Source organism: Balaenoptera acutorostrata, chromosome 9 (assembly GCF_949987535.1).
Source record: "Balaenoptera acutorostrata chromosome 9, mBalAcu1.1, whole genome shotgun sequence".
In the NCBI taxonomy this organism is placed as follows: domain Eukaryota; kingdom Metazoa; phylum Chordata; class Mammalia; order Artiodactyla; family Balaenopteridae; genus Balaenoptera; species Balaenoptera acutorostrata.
In genome coordinates this window covers 17668542-17687942 of record NC_080072.1, presented here as the reverse complement: position 1 = coordinate 17687942, position 19401 = coordinate 17668542, and the positions used below count along the sequence as shown (strand labels likewise).

Below are 19401 nucleotides of genomic sequence, written 5' to 3'. Positions count from 1 at the left end.
TATTTTCTCCTGTCTGCACTGTTTTTAATGAAAGTTACAAATGTCCTTGTTGACCCTCATTGAAAAACTGACATTTACGGGTAAATCAGTAAGTGTGAGAATCTATTGGATTTGTTTCCCCAACATTCTTGCTTGAAACAAATTTCCCTAGGCTGAAGTAAGACAGAGATTTAAATTTAATAATAACAATAATAACAATAACAATAATAACAATAAAATATTCAACAGCAGCTATGGCAGTTAATTTTCTTTCTTTTTCAATATAGTTTCTACATGGGAAAATCTTTCCTAGTAAACTTCCAGTAAATGTTTAAATTCCCTTGTTTAGACATCTAACCTGATCTTTCACATTTGTGGAGGAAGTTACAGCTGTGGAGAGCTTGAATTCCATCACTGGAGTCATGTCTTCCAGTCTCCATGTCATGGTGTCTGTGTCTCAACTGGTGCTGACTTTGCTCCCTGTGCTTTAGTCACTTAAGTGATGGCCACGTGGCAAGACAAAGAGGCCAGATTTATTGCTAGTTCTCTTTTTTCTTCTCTAAAAGAAGGCAGGGAGTATAGGTCTATAGAAACCAATGCACCTCTGAACTCTTGGGCAAATCAGATTCCCCCACCATGTGTGAAGAGAGTGTTACCCAGGATAGAATTTAACTAGAATATGTAGTAAAAGGGAATCCCTCTCTCTCTCTCTCTTTTCTTTTGAGGTCACACACTTTTCTTTCTTAGTTTTTCCTTTTTAAGCTCACTTGTGACTCATTCACCTCACCACGAGGGAATACCTGTATAATCCTGAGATTGCTGATTTCAAGTCTTTAATATGGTGTTTTTTATCTGTCATTGCCGTACTTTTAAGGTCAGCCAGTACATAACTATTACTTTTAAACCTCCTGCGAAGAATTCCATTCAGCAGTAATTGCTGAATAAGAACAAGTCTGAGCCATTACTTCCGTCAAAATGATTCCTCTCGTCTTTCTAAGTGGAGGACAGCACAGGACAGAGGAAGTGAGGCAGTTTCCCTTGTCTCAGGTGCAGCCATCAGCAACCTAGGTTCAGCTAAATTCAAGGAGTTCTGTATGCTTATGTTCACAGTGGTTTCAGCAATAGTGTTTCCTACAGCTCCTCTTATTGTAGGACAGTAGCTTCTCTCTCCATTTCAGATAAAGAACCTAGACACAGAGAAGGGAATTGATTTGCCAAGGTTCTTATGGTAAGGCTGCAGCTGAGGCAGGATTTGAATTCATACCATGGAATGCTCCTCTTAGAACAATGTCTGCAAGACTTTGTCACAACCTCTGGAGGTGGAAATCATAAAGGAATCTGTTCCCAGTGAGGTTTCTTACTGCTTCACATATACCTATTTCTCTGTGTAGTACCAAGCCCGACATGCCACCCACAGTTAAAGTTTCCTCATAATATTTTAAAGTAATCTTGCATAGTAATGGTGCACAACTGAAAGATACACTTTCGTTCACTTCACAATTTATATTACTATTTTTCCTAAAAGATACATATCCTACTAGAGAAATAAATATGAAATTAGTTACTTGGCTCTTACAAAGTTCTGAGGCCTCTCGATTTTGTGGCATTTGTTTCTTACAACTAACCCTAAAGGATTCCTAACCCAACCAGGAATCTCTTACCAACTTACGAGATTCAGAAGAGAAGAATTCTTAAAAAAGAAGAGAAGAGAAGAATTCTTTTTAACAAGTAAGTGGTTACCCAACTCCAGTTAGAAAATAAATATTCTTCTAGGACCTTTGTAAACAGAATTTATATGAGAAGATAGGAGATTTCTTTAACCTTAGTCATGGTAGGAGTTCCTGAGAACTTAGTTTACTCTGAAAATCTGTTTAGCCACAGAATAAATTGTGCCTTTCTCCCTTAGGAGACTTATGCTTTGACAAGGTATATTAAATATTTAGTTGTTTTCCAGAACACCCTTGTAGGGGAGGTTAATATTAATAACCCAACTTATGCAGTCAATACTCTAACCACAGAAAAGGATGTTGCTATGTCTAAGATCTCATAACAGTTCCAGAATCAGAAATACCCTCTTTGGAGTTTCATGCTTAGTTGGTGTTGCCTTGTACTCTCTTACTTCTAAGAAAAACCAGACTGCCAGGATTTGAATTGCTAAATGCTTTGCAAGCAAGTATAGAGCATTAAGCAGAGAAAAGTGTTTCCATTTTCACCTGGAACCTTGTTATCTAAAGCATTTCATTTAAATCATGTAGTTCCAAAAACAACAACAACAACAAAAACATACCTCTCAAGGTTAGTCCAAGTCACAGAATCTCCTCATTTTTGCATTAGCAAAAAATAATAGCCTTATGCACGGAAGATGACATTTTACTTTTTAGGTGTCTTTCCATTTTTCCTTCTCCAACATTTTCTTGTGTTTCTTTAATAAGAACATCATCTCTGCCTTTGCTGGGAAGACAAGCAATATTTTTCTACATAGGCAACTTTCTTTTAGTTCCCCTTTGAGCTAGAGTAGACCTATACTATAGTCCAAAGAATAGAAACTTATTTTTTCTGAAATTCTTCAGTTCTCCCTCAGGCAACTGGAAGGAGTAATTCAAAATTTAGGCAATATGACTTTCTATGATTAGCCTAGATAATCATGGAAATCACACCAGAATGCTAAACCAGTCTGTTTTTAACTGTCAACCTAAGAAAATTCATGTTAATAATTCTAATTTTAAAGCATGTAGTTTTTACATGATCATTTTGACTGTGCCTATTTCCAAGAAATAGCCTAACATAAACTTCTTATGCCTCCTTTAATTCCCCCAGATCTCCCTGATCCCCTTTCCTGCCCTCTCCCTCAGAGGTATTGGCCCCAATTTCCTGAGTTGGAGGGCAAGACATTCTTAGAATGCAGAAGGCTTGCTTCAAGAGGGTGTCTGGGCTAGAGGTCATGCAAGAGGACTAATTTTAGCTTCACATCGTATCTTATAAATTACCTAGAGAGCATTTTTAAATATTGCAGACATTTTAAAAGATGAAACCAATTAAATTTTTATAGTAGAAAGAGGGTGGGAGAGAAAAATAAGATGGCAAAGGTTGGAGGAGGAAATCAACTGCAGGATACACAGCTAGAATTTCACTGGGTTCCAGTGTTAAAGGTTTATCTTTTTGCTTTACTTGACCTGTGTCAAGATGAAAAATGCTTTAGAGGCAAATTCACCAAAGCTGAAGGCAGAGAGAATATTCACTAGGAAAACATGTTTAAAATTATCAGTATCACTGTCATCATTTTTTCCTCTCTGCTTTTAATAGTCATGCTTATTTATTTCCCAATTAAGAATTGCCTCTGAAAAGCATGCTGTTCTTCATAGTGAATTTTAGTCAGTTGGGTGTGTAGAGTTGTTGTTGTCATTGCTCTGTTTTATTTTAATGCTCTTATGCTTGGTTTCCCCGTACTTAATTGCACGTACTAGGTGGTGAAGACAGAAGTAGAGGCAAATCTACAACCTCTGTCTGTCCTCTCAGGAGAATCTGGAGAAAGAAAGCAACTACCATTGCTCATGGCTTCTTTTCTTAGCCCTCCAGGGCCCACACACTCCACACTTTCCATCTCTATCAAATCGTACTTCTCATTGTCTCCCAAACACAAATGAGAATTCCTGTTCCTATTGCTTTGCTCGACACATTATTCCTCCCTGCCTAGAATGCCACCTCCTCTACTTTTTCTGCTAAAGAGGTAGTATTGACTAGGGGAAAGCCAAGAAGCTTTGTGGTAAAATAGAATTAATTCAAATCCCAGATCTACCACTTACTTACTGTTTGACCAACAGTTACTTACTTACTGTTAGTTAAGTTAGTTACTTACTTACTTACTGTTAAGTTAAGTTACTGTTAAGTTAGTTATTTACTTACAGTTAGTTACTTACTGTTTGACCAACAGTTACAACAATAGGCAAGTTACTTAGTTTCACTGATAATCAGTTTCCTTATCTGTGAAATTAATAATATTTCACAAGGTGTTTTTGAGGAGTAAGTGGAAGAAAAAGTACAGAAGTACTCAATAAATATTGATTCCCTTCCTTGTAATTCCCCCTTTTGAAGTTCTGTGTTTTTAAATCCTATGTATTCTTCAAAATTCAAGTTCTACCTACTCAAAGCTTATTCTCTGAAGCACTTACTTGGCACAGTAGACTACCTCATTATTGTTTGTTGTCTCGCATTTACTGTCTTGTAAGCTTCTTGAGAGCTAAAGCTTCTGATGTAGCCTTGTTGAAAATGGTAGCCTCAGATGTGTGGTAGTGTAGAACTGGAAAATGGTAGCCTCAGACGTGTGGTAGTGTAGAACTGGAAAATGGTAGCCTCAGACGTGTGATAGTGTAGAACTGAAAAATGGTAGCCTCAGACGTGTGATAGTGTAGAACTGGAAAATGGTAGCCTCAGACGTGTGATAGTGTAGAACTGGAAAATGGTAGCCTCAGACGTGTGGTAGTGTAGAACTGGAAAATGGTAGCCTCAGACGTGTGGTAGTGTAGAACTGGAAAATGGTAGCCTCAGACGTGTGGTAGTGTAGAACTGGAAAATGGTAGCCTCAGACGTGTGGTAGTGTAGAACTGGAAAATGGGAAGTGAATCCCTAAGTATGCAGTCCCCTTTCTCTCACCTAGGAAGTTGGGAAAGGTTTTGAGTCCATTGTGTTTTCTTGGCACAATAAGGAAAATGGCCTGAGAAATGCTTTCCAGAATTACGGAATCTGAAAGGGAGTCATCAGATCCAGAAAGAGACTTCTTGTATTTCCATTGCTGCAGAGACAGCCTGATTGGGTACATACATCTCTTTGGGGCAACATTCTCTTAAAAAATAAAAAAACTTTTAGAGAATGTTTGGACGTTCTGATAAAGGAGGAAAGTTACTTTTACACTCTTACCCAGAGAATTGTCCTATAATATGAATGTAGGCTTCCACTGAACATGCACCTTCAGTAGCAACGCACATGGAACATGAGGAGACCTGTTCAGCCAGCCAGATCCCCACTACAGCAGACACAACAGCCCCGGAGAATGTCCATCGGGTGGAGCTGGGTAGTGGCTGTTTATCCCTATTAACACACAATCCCTAATAAGGTCAAAGCTCTTCGACTCCTGGGCAAAATTGTAGCAAAAGGTCATGCTCACTATATATATCAGAAGGTATCACAGAGTGCTATGATTACATTCAAGATGTGACATTTTATGCTTAGGTAAATCTTTATTACATGATCAGAACTTGTTTTTCAAAAGAAAAATAGGCACCTGTGTGATCTGACAGTCTTAAATGTGGATTCTCTGCCACCACTATCCCCCTCTAAGTCCTTGGTTTTTAATTTATAATCCTTTACCTTTTGGTATATCTTTCATTTTAAGCTATGATGCAAGAATGGTATATTTTTCGGCTATAATTCATCTATCTCCAGATTTATTGAGGTACTAATCTGTCACTTCTCACCTTCAAAAGGCAAATAGAAGGAAAACCACTTTTTTATGATGTTTCTGACTTTCAGAGAAGTGTTTCACAATCATTCATTATGAATGGAAGGAGATCTTGGGACTTGATCTTTGTTGTTACAGTTTTTTCCCCCAAATACTTCCAATAGCCTAACAGGTGAAACTTGAACTTCAGTGCAAAATCTTGAATCACAGTTACGGTCTGCCTTTGGGCACTCCACCTCACTGATTTGTGCATGTTCTGCTGGAGAAAAACTGACAGTCGCCTTTTTGCTCTTCTTGATAGTTGGGGACCTTGAGCTATGGGACTACACAAGAGAGGTTTCTAACGTGCTCTATCTGTGTCTCTTGTCATTGAGGTAATTGTCATGCGAAAACCCTGGACAACAGCCATGACAAACAGAAATATTTTGACAACTCACAGTCACTGGATGCCGCTGAAGAAGAGCCCTCTGAGACAGGAACAGAGGAAGACCCTGTGCTCTCTGTTGAGAATTCAGGGAGGGGCTCAGATGTCCTTAGACTTGAAAGTAAGTTGATTTGACCTGAGCTGTGCTTCTGGAGTAAAATCAACTCTCACACTTGAAGCTTAGGCTTTTCTCTACTCTCAAGCGTTTGTTCTTTCTTTTAACAGTCACTTACTATATTGTAGATCGTGAGGGTGACCCTCAAGATTGGGAGGCAGAAGGCAAGCTATAAAGTGGAAGTGCTCTGCACACTTCTTTCTGTTTTCTCCACCTCAACATCTTCATTTGCTAGAACAAATTTGATTTATGTACTAGTCTTTCTTCTTAATGTCATTAGTCTATTGAGTAAGTCATTGAAAAAAAAAAAGCAAGTTGTATTTATAGTAACCCAATAAAATTTAAAGATTTGAAATAACGGGCATGCCTACCAGGCCCTTTCCTAAAATTTCATTTTATGACCACATTTTGAGCTATGCTGTGCTAAAAAGTTTTAAGATTATCAATTTATAATTGCCAAAATGAGTGACTTCTTTTAAGTACTCATCCTGCTTAACCTCTTTTCTGCCTTTGGAACTGTGCACAACTCCTCGCTTCAAACTTTCTCCTTCTTCTCCTCTTGGCTTCTGGGATATCACTTGTTCTTCGTTCTTTTCCTTTGTCCTCAGAATATCTTTTTTCAATTTCATTCACTTATTCTTTACTTTGCCCTTTATTTTTTTTACCCAGGATCTTAACCTTGGTCTTCTTTTCTTAGTCCTCCATGTGTTATCTCTTGGTGTTTCAGATACTTTGGAGTATACCAATGACTCTAAATCTGTATTTTCAGCTAAGACGTTCTTTATGACTCCAGATCTTATTTCTACCTTTTTAGTGGTCTCTTTATCTGGATGTGCCACAGCCATTTCAAACTTAACGTACCTAAAATTGAACTTGTCCTCATTTTGCCCTACTTCCTGAACTGTTTCTAGTTCCTATATTCCTGCTCCCTGTTAATGGCACAACTCATCCAGTCATCACTATGCCCAGTCAATCCCTAAAACCTGTTAAATATATCATCTCTTCATCTATTCTTTGTGGCACTGTCTGACTTTAGACTTTCTTCATTTCTGCCAGGGCTGTTGTAGTAGGTTCACGATTGGCTTCCCTATATCTAGTCCTTTACTTCAGTCTATGTATGGAGAGTGCGAGAGAGGCAGAGGGCGTGTGTGTGTGTAGGGGAGAAAGAGAGAGATAATACATAGAAATTGGTATACAATTTAAAAAGCAGAAACAACCCCTGTTACCAATTTCTTGTGTGTCCGAAGAGTTGTTTCTGAAATCAGACCTGATCTGGTAAGTTGCCTACATTTAAAGTTTTCAGTAGCTATTACCTATCGGAAGAGTCCAAATGTCTTAATGTGGGATATGAGGCAGTTTAGCCCTTGATTCTGTCTCCAACTGAACTGTACCATCTACTAGTACTCTGCATAGCAGGAAGTACAGACCTTTCACTATTTCCGTCACGTGCCCTGCTGCTTTGAGCCTCCGTGTCTTTGCATAGGCTGGGAAGGACCCCTGCATATTCTGTGCTTTTTATAGACAACTCCCATGCATCTCCAAGATCCAGCTCAAATGTCATCTCCTCTGTGAAGCATTTACAAAGGTCTCCAAGCATTTAGTTGCTCCATTTGCTGTCTTGTTCCTACTTTTTGTCAAGGTATATTTTATACAGTATTAATTGCTTGTATGTCTTATGTTCCATCAGACTGTGAGCTTCTTATATATTGTGTCCTTTATAACTTTATATTCCTGTGTATAGTAAATATTTGTTAGAGTAATGAAATGTGTCTTTTGCCCTCCTGTGTAGATTGGATTAACATATTTAGCAATTACAAAATCTTGTGTTTCCTTCTAAGTGGTATCGTGTATAAAAAAACAATGTCTAAGAGAAGCAAGCTAGACCTCAAAGGGGGAAGTTGTGACCTTCACTTTTGCAGGTTTAGGGAATTAGTTTCATCATTCTATCAGAAATCATTGGGCTTTAAGGAAATTAATTTCCCATTTACCAACTCAAAAGAAATTGACTTTTAAACCACATGGCCACTTTGTTCATTCACAGTGGGTCTACTCCTCTCTAGTGCCTGGCAGCCTCACGTCTCTTACTGACATCAGGTACCCATACAACCAAATGAACATCATGAGGGAGGCTGATACTGAGTGATGTTAAGGGGTTTTGGGGGTTTTTGGTTTTGTTATTTTTTTTTTTTTTTTTGGCCATGCCACAGGGCGTGCAGGATCTTAGTTCCTCGACCAGGGATCAAACCCACACCCCCTGCAGTGGAAGCACGGAGTCTTAACCACTGGACCACCAGGGAAGTCCTGGGGTATTTTTTTCAGTTTACAGAAACTGTTCCTATTCCAATACAACTCCTTAATGAGTGGAATACTCATGACAATCAAATTAGAGTCTTTTCCTACGACAATTCAAAATAAAACCCAACCAAAATCTTATTCTTTGTCTCTTCGTTTTCCAAATACATCATTGCTTGAGGCAGATAACCTAGTGTTTAAGTTTCTTTAGTTCCATGTTTCCCATGTAGTTCCATTCCATCCCCATACTGGGAACACTGAATGGTTGCCCTGGCTGGGGCTAGGTGTTTGCCAGGTCCCTTCAACATTATGCAAACTGTCTCTTAGGGTGCATTCCTTTTCACATTGCTAATTTAATTATAGTATGATGATGACTCTTACTAGTTTTACTCTTAGGTACTAACTTTTTTTTTTTTTACCGTTTCTAAATTCTGTGATACTGACAAGTCCACAGGGACCACAGTCATGGTATAAGTTAGCATGTTTATACCAGCAGGCTTCCTATAGTGTGGTTAGGAGTCAGAAAGACTCTATTTTTTAATATAAATAGTATGGTATAATAAAAGTCAAGCATAGACATTAAAGAATTTTTTAAAACTCTATTTTTGTAGGAAATTTTAAAGAAATACAAATAGTTAAGCCCGCTCCAGTAACCATAAATTATTATGATAATCACTACCTTTTTGTGGTACTTTATACTTTACAAAGTTATGAACTGTGTATTAACCTTGTGAAATAGATATTAACCCCATCTTGTAGCTGAGAAAATTGAGACTCAGAGTAGTTAGGTACCTTGCCTAACATCTTCAGTAGGTGACGTATAACTAAAGCTCATCCTCAGGCCTTCAGCTTCCGTACACTGTGTATCATTTGCCTGTGGTTCTCAGAAATAGGGGTTTGACCTATGGGATGCAGCAAAACCAGTTCTAAGAGGGAAGTTTATAGCAATACAAGCCTAGCTCAAGAAACAAGAAAAATCTCAAACAATCTAACCTTACACCTAAAGGAACTAGGGAAAGAAGAACAAATAAAACCCAAAGTTAGCAGAAGGAAAGAAATCATAAAGATCAGAGCAGAAATAAATGAAATAGAAACAAAGAAAACAATAGCAAAGATCAATAAAACTAAAAGCTTGTTCTTTGAGAAGATAAACAAAATTGATAAACCATTAGCCAGACTCATCAAGAAAAAGAGGGAGAGGACTCAAATCAATAAAATTAGAAATGAAAAAGGAGAATTTACAACAGACACCACAGAAATACAAACCAACCTAAGAGACTACTACTACAAGCAACTGTGCCAATAAAATGGACAACCTGGAAGAAATGGACAAATTCTTAGAAAGATATAACCTTCCAAGACTGAACCAGGAAGAAATAGAAAATATGAACAGACGAGTCACAAGTAATGAAATTGAAACTGTGATTAAAAATCTTCCAACAAACAAAAGTCCAGGACCAGATGGCTTCACAGGTGAATTCTATCAAACATTTAGAGAAGAGCTAACACCCATCCTTCTCAAACTCTTCCAAAAAATTGCAGAGGAAGGAACACTCCCAAACTCATTCTATGAGGCCATCATCACCCTGATACCAAAACCAAAGATACTACAAAAAAAGAAAATTACCAACCAATATCACTGATGAATATAGATGCAAAAATCCTCAACAAAATACTAGCAAACAAAATCCAACAACACATTAAAAGGATCATACACCATGATCAGGTGGGATTTATCCCAGGGATGCAAGGATTCTTCAATATATGCAAATCAATCAATGTGATATACCATATTAACAAATTGAAGAATAAAAAACATGATCATCTCAATAGACACAGAAAAAGCTTTAGACAAAATTCAACACCCATTTATGATAAAAACTCTCCAGAAAGTGGGCATAGAGGGAACCTACCTCAACATAATAAAGGCCATGTACGACAAACCCACAGCAAACATCATTCTCAGTGGTGAAAAACTGAAAGCATTTCCTATAAGATCAGGAACAAGACAAGGATGTCCACTCTCGCCACTATTATTCAGCATAGTTTTGGAAGTCCTAGCCACGGCAATCAGAGAAGAAAAAGAAATAAAAGGAATACAAATTGTCACTGATTGCAGATGACATAATACTATACATAGAGAATCTGAGAGATGCCACCAAAAAACTACTAGAGCTAATCAATGAATTTGGTAAGGTTGCAGGATACAAAATTAATGCACAGAAATCTCTTGCATTCCTATACACTAGTGATGAAAAATCTGAAAGATAAATTAAGGAAACAATCCCATTTACCACTGCAACAGAAAGTATAAAATACCTAGGAATAAACCTACTTAGGCAGACAAAAGACCTGTATGCAAAAAACTATAAGACACTGATGAAAGAAATTAAAGATGATACCAACAGATGGAGAGATATACCATGTTCTTGGATTGGAAGAATCAATATTGTGAAAATGACTATACTACCCAAAGCAATCTACAGATTCAGTGCAATCCCTATCAAATTACCAATGGCATTTTTTACAGAACTAGAACAAAAAATCTTAAAATTTGTATGGAGACACAAAAGACCCCGAATAGCCAAAGCAGTCTTGAGGGAAAACACTGGAGCTGGAGGAATCAGACTCCCTGACTTCAGACTATATACTACAAAGCTACAGTAATCAAGACAATATGGTACTGGCACAAAAACAGAAATGTAGATCAATGGAACAGGATAGAAAGCCCAGAGATAAGCCCACGCACCTATGGTCAACTAATCTGTGACAAAGAAGGCAAAGATATACAGTGGAAAAAAGACAGTCTCAATAAGTGGTGCTGGGAAAACTGGACAGCTACATGTAAAAGAATGAAATTAGAACACTCCCTAACACCATACACAAAAATAAACTCAAAATGGGGGCTTCCCTGGTGGCGCAGTGTTTGAGAATCTGCCTGCCAATGCAGGGGACATGGGTTCGAGCCCTGGTCTGGGAAGATCCCACATGCCGTGGAGCAACTGGGCCCGTGAGCCACAATTACTGAGCCTGTGCGTCTGGAGCCTGTGCTTCGCAACAAGAGAGGCCGCGATAGTGAGAGGCCCGCACACCGCGATGAAGAGTGACCCCCCACTTGCCGCAACTAGAGAAAGCCCTCGCACAGAAATGAAGACCCAACACAGCCAAAAATAAATAAATTAATTAATTAATTAAAAAAAAAAAACAAAAAAAACTCAAAATGGATTAGAGACCTAAATGTAAGACCGGACACTATATAACTCTTAGAAGAAAACATAGGAAGAATACTCTTTGACATAAATCACAGCAAGATCTTTTTTGATCCACCTCCTAGAGTAATGGAAATAAAAACAAAAATAAACAAATGGGACCTAATGATACTTAAAAGCTTTTGCAAAGCAAAGGGAACTACAAACAAGACGAAAAGACAGCCCTCAGAATGGGAGAAAGTACTTGCAAATGAAGCAACAGACAAAAGATTAATCTCCAAAATATATAAACAGCTCATGCAGCTCAATATTAAAAAAACAAACAACCCAATCCAAAAATGGGCAGAAGACCTAAATAGACATTTCTCCAAAGAAGACATACAGATGGCCAAGAAGCACATGAAAAACTGCTCAGCATCACTAATTATTAGAGAAATGCAAATCAAAACTACAATGAGGTATCACCTCACAAGTTAGAATGGGCATCAGAAAATCTACAAACAACAAATGCTGGAGAGGGTGTGGAGAAAAGGGAACCTGCTTGCACTGTTGGTGGGACTGTAAATTGATACAGCCACTATGGGGAACAGTATGGAGATTCCTTAAAAAACTAAAAATAGAATTACCATATGATCCAGCAATCCTACTACTGGGCATATACCCAGAGAAAACCATAATTCAAAAAGACACATGCGTCCCATTGTTCACTGCAGCACTATTCTCAATAGCCAGGTCATGGAAGCAACCTAAATGCCCATCGATAGACGAATGGATAAAGAAGATGTGGCACATATATACAATGGAATATTACTCAGCCATAAAAAGGAACAAAATTGGGTCATTTGTAGAGACATGGATGGATCTAGAGACTGTCATACAGAGTGAAGTAAGTCAGAAAGAGAAAAACAAATATCGTATCTAATGCATATATGTGGAACCTAGAAAAATGGTACAGATGAACCAGTTTTCAGGGCAGAAATAGAGACTCAGATGTAGAGAACAAATGTATGGACACTAAGGGGGGAAAGTAGCAGGGGGGTGGGGGTGGTGGTGTGATGAATTGGGAGATTGGGATTGACATAAATACACTAATATGTGTAAAATGGATAACTAATAAGAACCTGCTGTATAAAAAAATAAATAAAATTTAAAAAAAAGAAATAGGGTTTTGATAGATTAGAACTTTATTTTTTAATTTGTAAGGTCATTTTTAAAGAAAACTAGCATCTGCTATTACCATTATTTTATAAAACAACATTTTAATGTCAAAAAAGTACAAAGGCAATCTTAGAATAAAGGTCAGTCTTTCTCAAAAATGGACAGTTGGCAACTTTACACCAACAAATGTGTATCTGGATGGACATAAGTTGTGTGTGTGTATTATAACTTTAGATACATGTTCTTTTTTTGTTTCTCACTTTGCTAAGGATTGGTGAAAATCGTGTCTCTGATTAACATTTTTAAAACCGCTGCTTTAATACCTCATCATCTACTCCAGAATTCCTGCCCCAGAAACCTGATCTGTGGAGTGTAGGTTTTGTAGTCAGAGATATTGTTATCATGTCCTGGCTCTGCCACCTACTTAGTTGTTAAATATTGGGCAAGCTGAGCCTTCCTTACCTCAAAAAAAAAAAAAAAAGCCTCAGAGTGCTCTTGAATATTTAAATGAAATAACTTAGGGAAACATTTGTACCAGTACAGAGATGGACTATGACACAGATGGAACTCAGGAAGTGTTCATTTCTATCAATACAAACACAGGCGTGACTCTGCTGCTTCACGACTTAGAGGCTGCTTGTGAGCTGAAGTCCTCACAAATACATACACACGGTATCTGCTCAATGAACGTCAGTAAAGGGGGCCCTGACATTTTTGCACAAGAGTTATTACAGGAACAATTCCCTGTTTGCTTTTCTAGGTTATTTTCTCCAAATTCTCAGTCTTCTCTTAACTATCCTAACCCAGATAAAAGAAGGAAGAGCACCAGTGGTGCAAATGAAAACTCATGAATGTTGTTGTCTTCTCAGAAGTGAATCATTTCCCTGCCTACCTTAGTCTGAGTAATTTAATCTAAGCCTTTTGTGCTTTCTGATTACTGGCTTGAAATTTTATGCCATTGTTTATGCATTAAGTCTTCAGTCTACAGGTTTATACTCTGACTTCAAAAAAGAGATCACTGCCTTTTTTTTAATTGAAGTATAGTTGCTGCACAATGTTATATGTTACGGATGTACGATATAGTGATTCTTAAAGGTTATCCTCCATTTATAGTTGTTATAAAATATTGGCCATTCTCCGTGTTGTACGATATATCCTTGTAGCTTATTTTATACCTAATAGTTTGTACCTCTTAATCCCCTACTCCTATATTGCCCCTCCCTCCTTCCCTCTCCCCACTGGTAACCTCCAGTTTGTTCTCTATATCTGTGAGTCTGCTTCTTTTTTGTTATATTCACTAGTTTGTTATATTTTTTAGATTCCACATATAACTGATATCATACAATATTTGCCTCTTCTGTCTGACTTATTTCACTTAGCATAATGCCCTCCAAGTCTATCCATGTTGCTGCAGAGAAGGCACTAGAACTCCAGGCAGAATTGCCCAAGGTCCTATGGTGGTGGAGTCCTAATTTGAAACCAACTTTGTCTAATTCCATAGTATACTTTCTATTTTGTGAGACAAAGGAACATATCCTTACAGGTAGAATGTGCCTGCTTGCCTTCAGAAACCACAGTCTAATAGTGAATAGATATTAATCATGTAAGAAGACTTTCTGGAGGAGATGTTTTGAGTCCAAACTTTGAAGGAAGGATTTTGTCTTGCTGGTCATTTCTTTGAATGTGTGACCTTTACCTCTGTTTATTCTCGATCTATTTCATTTTGAATGTAGCACTTACCTTTTCAGACTCTGCTCCCTAAAACTCTTCTTGAAACCTCTCTTCCAAGATTATTAATACTGCTTCTTATCAAACACAGTCACCTTTTTTAATCACCCTCTGATGGTCCCCTCCCTCTCAGTAGTGCTCCCAGCATTGTCTGGCTTGTGCTTCTGCTCCAGGCATGGGCAACTCAGTCTCGCCCTGGGTAGCCCATTCCAATTCTGACCATTCATAAGCCTTTCCTAATATTGAGCTAAAGTATGACTTCTCGTTTCTAGTCCTGCCCTCTGAGGCTAACAAAGTCTTGCCTCTCACTAATGTCACATTTCCTTAGATATTTGAAGATGAGTATTGTTCCTGTCTACCCACCCCCCATGTTTTTGCTTCTTTTAGCTAAATGTCCTCATTTTCTTCAATAACTTCTCTTTATTATAGTTTTTATACCCTTCAGCATCCTTGAAGTACTCACTCTGGAATTTTTTTTAATCTTTCTAGCAAAATATTTTTCAAGTCTGATTGTGTGTGTGTGTGTGTGTGTGTGTGTGTGTGCGCACAGTACATCAGCTACTCTTCCTACTATGGGATCACTCTTGATTTCTTCAGACCTTCTTCATTTAACATGGTTTTGAGTACTTTCACCAAGTCACTTTTCTATGAATATGGTCCACTTTGAAAATCTCTTAAACTGTGGTGCCCAGACCATGAATTTCCAGGTGTGTCTGGAACGTTGCAAAGTTATAGTGGACTTCTGTTTTTCGTCCTTTTTTTTCTTTATTCTCTCTGTTTTCTGTTTGTTGTTTTCTTTTTCTAATCAGAACTACATACGCTTCTCTCCATCTCTCAGCACTTCTCCTTGTCCCTGTGATTCTTGCCTCATTACCTCACAGACTCAGCTGTGAGGTTTCCCAGTACCCTGAGATAGGATTCATCAAAGTGAAAAAACGTGAACTCATACAAGCCTCACTGCGGGTGCTCAGTCTCTTCACTTCACAATATTTATTCTCCTTTTTCCAGTTTGAAAATGGTACATGTTGAAGAAGATAAAGAAAAAATAAAGATATGGGTCTCAGTCTCTCTGTTTCCAGTTTTCATCGTAGCATCTGCCCCACAAGCAGCAGTCTAATATTTACTTTTTCTTCCTACTTCAAGTATAACTTAAAACCTTCTGAGATCCCTCTGTAGTCCAGACCTCTCTCCAGACCTGAATTCTGTATTCCCAGCTGCCTATTGGACAATGTCTGGAGATATGTTCCTCCATCCATTCTAGCCTAGACCATAGCTCCATGGGTTGTTATATCCTGAGCCCTCAGCATATTCTTAAGCACATAACAACAGGTGTTTAAATGAATTAATGAATAAGCGTCTGAAATCCCAACACTATCCTATTGTCCTCTGCCAATTCCATCATCTTTGTAAATAGCATTATGTTTTCATATTCACAGATTCTAAAATTTCACATAGTAAAAAAATCTTGACATCATCTTCGGACTTATTCTGTTTGCCATTATATCCATATAATTACCAAATTCTATTAATTTTTCTTCATTGAAATTTCTTCATACCTATTTCCCTCCCTTTCTAAAATCTCCCCTTTACCCCCAGCATGTCACCTTCTCTTTATATAACTTATAGAGATTGTTGAAGCACCTTTCTAATTGTCCTCTGTTCTGTCTTCCTTCTGTCCTCCACCCCCTAACTCCTAAATCACCAGCTGATTTACTAATCTAACCTTTATAAATATTGTGGCTCTCATCTTGTTATTCTTTGCTTAACAAACTAGAAGCTCCCTTTACAATGAATCTTCTTCCTGACTTTGCCAGACACTCTTCAGTGTCACCCACCTTCCCTAAATATCTTATTTGCTGATATACTCTGTATACGTTTTTTGCTCTAGTTAATTTAAAATTAGTAGTGCCTTCACATATACCTTCCTTATGCCTGTATCTGTATGTGTGTATATGGGTATGTGAGTATATACATACCTGCTTTTTTAGTTTCATCACTCGGGGAGTGCCCTCCCTGAACCTCTATTCTGTCTGAATCCTGCCTCAGGTAGTCTACTCTCCTGTAAGAAGCATTTTGTGACTACATTCAATTATGTTTTTCCTTTAGAAAAAAAATTTTAATGTAATTGTTCTCTCATTGTTTAATGTATTGATATATAGGTTTGTGTCTCCAGCTTGATTATCTTTAATTCCTTGGGACCAGATTCCTTTTGCTCCCACCTGTATAGCATATAGCATGGAGATGGGCATGTAATAGGGTCTAAATAAATAAAGATTGGTTTATGTTTTCTCACTCGTAGCACATTTATGATCTCCCCATTCCTCACCTTTATTTGGTGGTGTTCTCTAAGAATTGCTATCACCCAGACCCCAGCAGCCTTGGAAAAGGCCGAATGGCTGCCAGCAGCAGCAGACCGCAGCAAGTTCCATAGTCTCTCAATTGAATACTGATTTTCATCAATGAAAGGCCCTTTCTCTAAGAACTTTTTGATAATGATATCTATTACCATATGGTAAGGGCACAGGGAAGTATCAACCTTTGGGACCTGGGCTTGCAGAACTCTTTGCAACTAAAAAACATGAATGCTTTCTAGATAGTAGTAGTTACTGAATGGAAATAAGGCTTCCACACACAGTATCCCTATGCAGCTCTAACTACACACTGGGGAATTAGTTACCTGCTGTCTATCTTTGACCAAAAGCCACTTTTCTTTAAACCCGTATTCTTGGCTGTGGCCAAATCTATCAAAAATCCTCTTCTGTCTCAGGACCAGGTGCAAGGAACCCCATGGCCATAGGAGAAAGAAGGAGAAGAAGCTAAAATAACATGAGGAGTGCTTAGAGACAGCTCTGTTGCTACAAGTCAGTTGCCAGGCAATTCTAATTAAGTTCCTGTTTGGGATCCCTATAGCAATCCTTTTCAGCTGCTTTCCTGGATTAGCTACTGAGAAGTTTGTAAATGACGTAGTGTGCCAGCCACTATGCTGAAAACATGCTGCCTGCCTTTCTGTTGGCTTACCTTTCATCTGGGTTGACAGTACTTTAACAGATGACACTTTTTAGAGTTTAAAAAGTCTTGAATTTCCAGCAGGACAGGGCAAAAGGAGGAACAGCAGATCCTCAAGGATCTCACAAAGCAAAGTATTCCTGAGTTCCCATTAATTGATTCTACAGCTATTTGTGCCTGCTGTGTGCCAGGTGCAATGGTGGGCATTTGGAATATAGTAGCCAACAAGATAGAAACTAAAAATAAAAACTCTTTGTCCACCCTACATTTATACTACTGGCCACATAATTTTGGCAAGTAACCAACCATTGTTATCTAAATACCCTAAAGAAAAAGACTTTGCAAACCCCTATTTTACTTTATGCTTGTTTCAGAACATTAATCACAATATTAAGCAATAGAATCTAGCAGATTGGTTCAGAAAACCTAAAAGAAACTTACTTGAAAGGGCAGCAGTACATTTTGTAGTCACCTGTTAACAAACGGAAGAGCCCTATAGCTTTTTCAAGAGTGACAGGAGATTTCTTGCAGTACTCTCAGCCTGGCAACGACCTTCCCACATTCTGGAATAGAAAGTGGGATAGGAGATAGAGATGCCACCAGAGAGCTAAGGGTGACGCTGCAGACCTTCTGTGAGAGGGGCTCAAAGCTTTAAGTTGTTTTTAGCCATGGTAATCAGCCATCTTTCTTACCCCAAGCCTCCTCAGACTCTAAAACTATGCATTTCTAAAATGGGTTACTCACTATGGCTATAGGTCTGGTGATATGGTTATGAGATTCCTGACGTTGACCTTATCAATGCCACATTCTAAATCACTGAAGGAGCCAGAATTACCAATTGAAGATTATTGGGATAATGTAGACTGGCATTTTGTGAACAATCAACCCCAAGCTCTCAGGTTGTCCAGTGGGTACATATTACAAGAGGAGGCATTCCATTTTGTTGTTTGTTTTTATACCCTGTACACTTCCAAAAAGGATTGAAGATAACTTTCACAGAACACACAATATAAGATTCAGCCATTAATTCAAAATAGCAAAAGTTAAATAGTGAAGAACTTTTTTAAGAAAGGAGGGCATTCTATTAAGAAACTTAGACTAATTTTGCCTTAAGCTTTCTAGGTAAGCATAGAGAGGAACTTGTAAGGTTGTGTAACCTGCAGTGTGTAATAATGGAAACATATTGACTTCTCAGGAGAGAGAATTTTTACTAGGCCATTGCACTGAGAAACATCCATGAGAGTCTTTATATAAGAAACATGAGCAACGTAATAAATATCTTGATAACCATTTTAGAAAAAAATTACACTAGTATATTGCTATTTCTTATATTAGCCATTAGTGAAAATGGGAGCCTTCATGTGGAATTAGGATAATTTTCCACTAAACAAGTCATTGTTCAGTTAAGGCAGCTATGATATTTCATATGCTATTTGAATAAAGCTTGAAGAATCCTATATATATATTAAATAAATAATATTTCATAATAAACTTCATCTTTGCCATCTCTGTCTCATGCCTAGAGCAAGTTGGGTTTTTTTCCCCAAAAAATACGCATATAAAATAGCCATCTTCAGGACTTCCCTGGTGGCGCATTGGTTAAGAATCTGCCTGCCAATGCAGGGGACACGGGTGCGAGCCCTGGTCCGGGAAGATCCCACATGCTGTGGAGCAACTAAGCCCATGCGCCACAACTACTGAGCCTGCGCTCTAGAGCCCACGAGCCACAACTACTGAGCCTGCTCACCACAACTACTGAAGCCTGCACGCCTACAGCCCGTGCTCCGCAACAAGTGAAGCCACCTCAACGAGAAGCCCGCACACCACAACGAAGAGTAGCCCTCACTCGCTGCAACTAGAGAAAGCCCACACACAGCAACGAAGACCCAACACAGCCCAAATAAATAAATAAATAAATTTATTTTAAAAATAATAAAAAAAAAAATGGCCATCTTCATGCTCACTAGTGACATAATCTATGACATCCTGCCATCTAGCTGCTGCCATTGTGCTCAGCCAGGTTTTTTACAAAAGC

At 38.2% G+C, this 19401-nt stretch overlaps 1 protein-coding gene across 2 annotated transcripts in view; it reads left to right on the top strand.

The window, feature by feature from the left end:
* TTC17 (tetratricopeptide repeat domain 17) overlaps nt 1-19401 on the top strand; it is a 154498-nt gene that overhangs the window by 79037 nt on the left and 56060 nt on the right. The window contains exon 17 of one of the 2 annotated variants that reach the window (XM_007181098.2): nt 5809-5979. The exons of the other annotated variant lie outside the window; for it this stretch is intronic. Within the exon in view, the coding sequence (XP_007181160.1) occupies nt 5809-5979 (171 nt within the window). The remainder of the gene's footprint in view (nt 1-5808; nt 5980-19401) is intronic. 2 annotated transcript variants of the gene reach the window in all.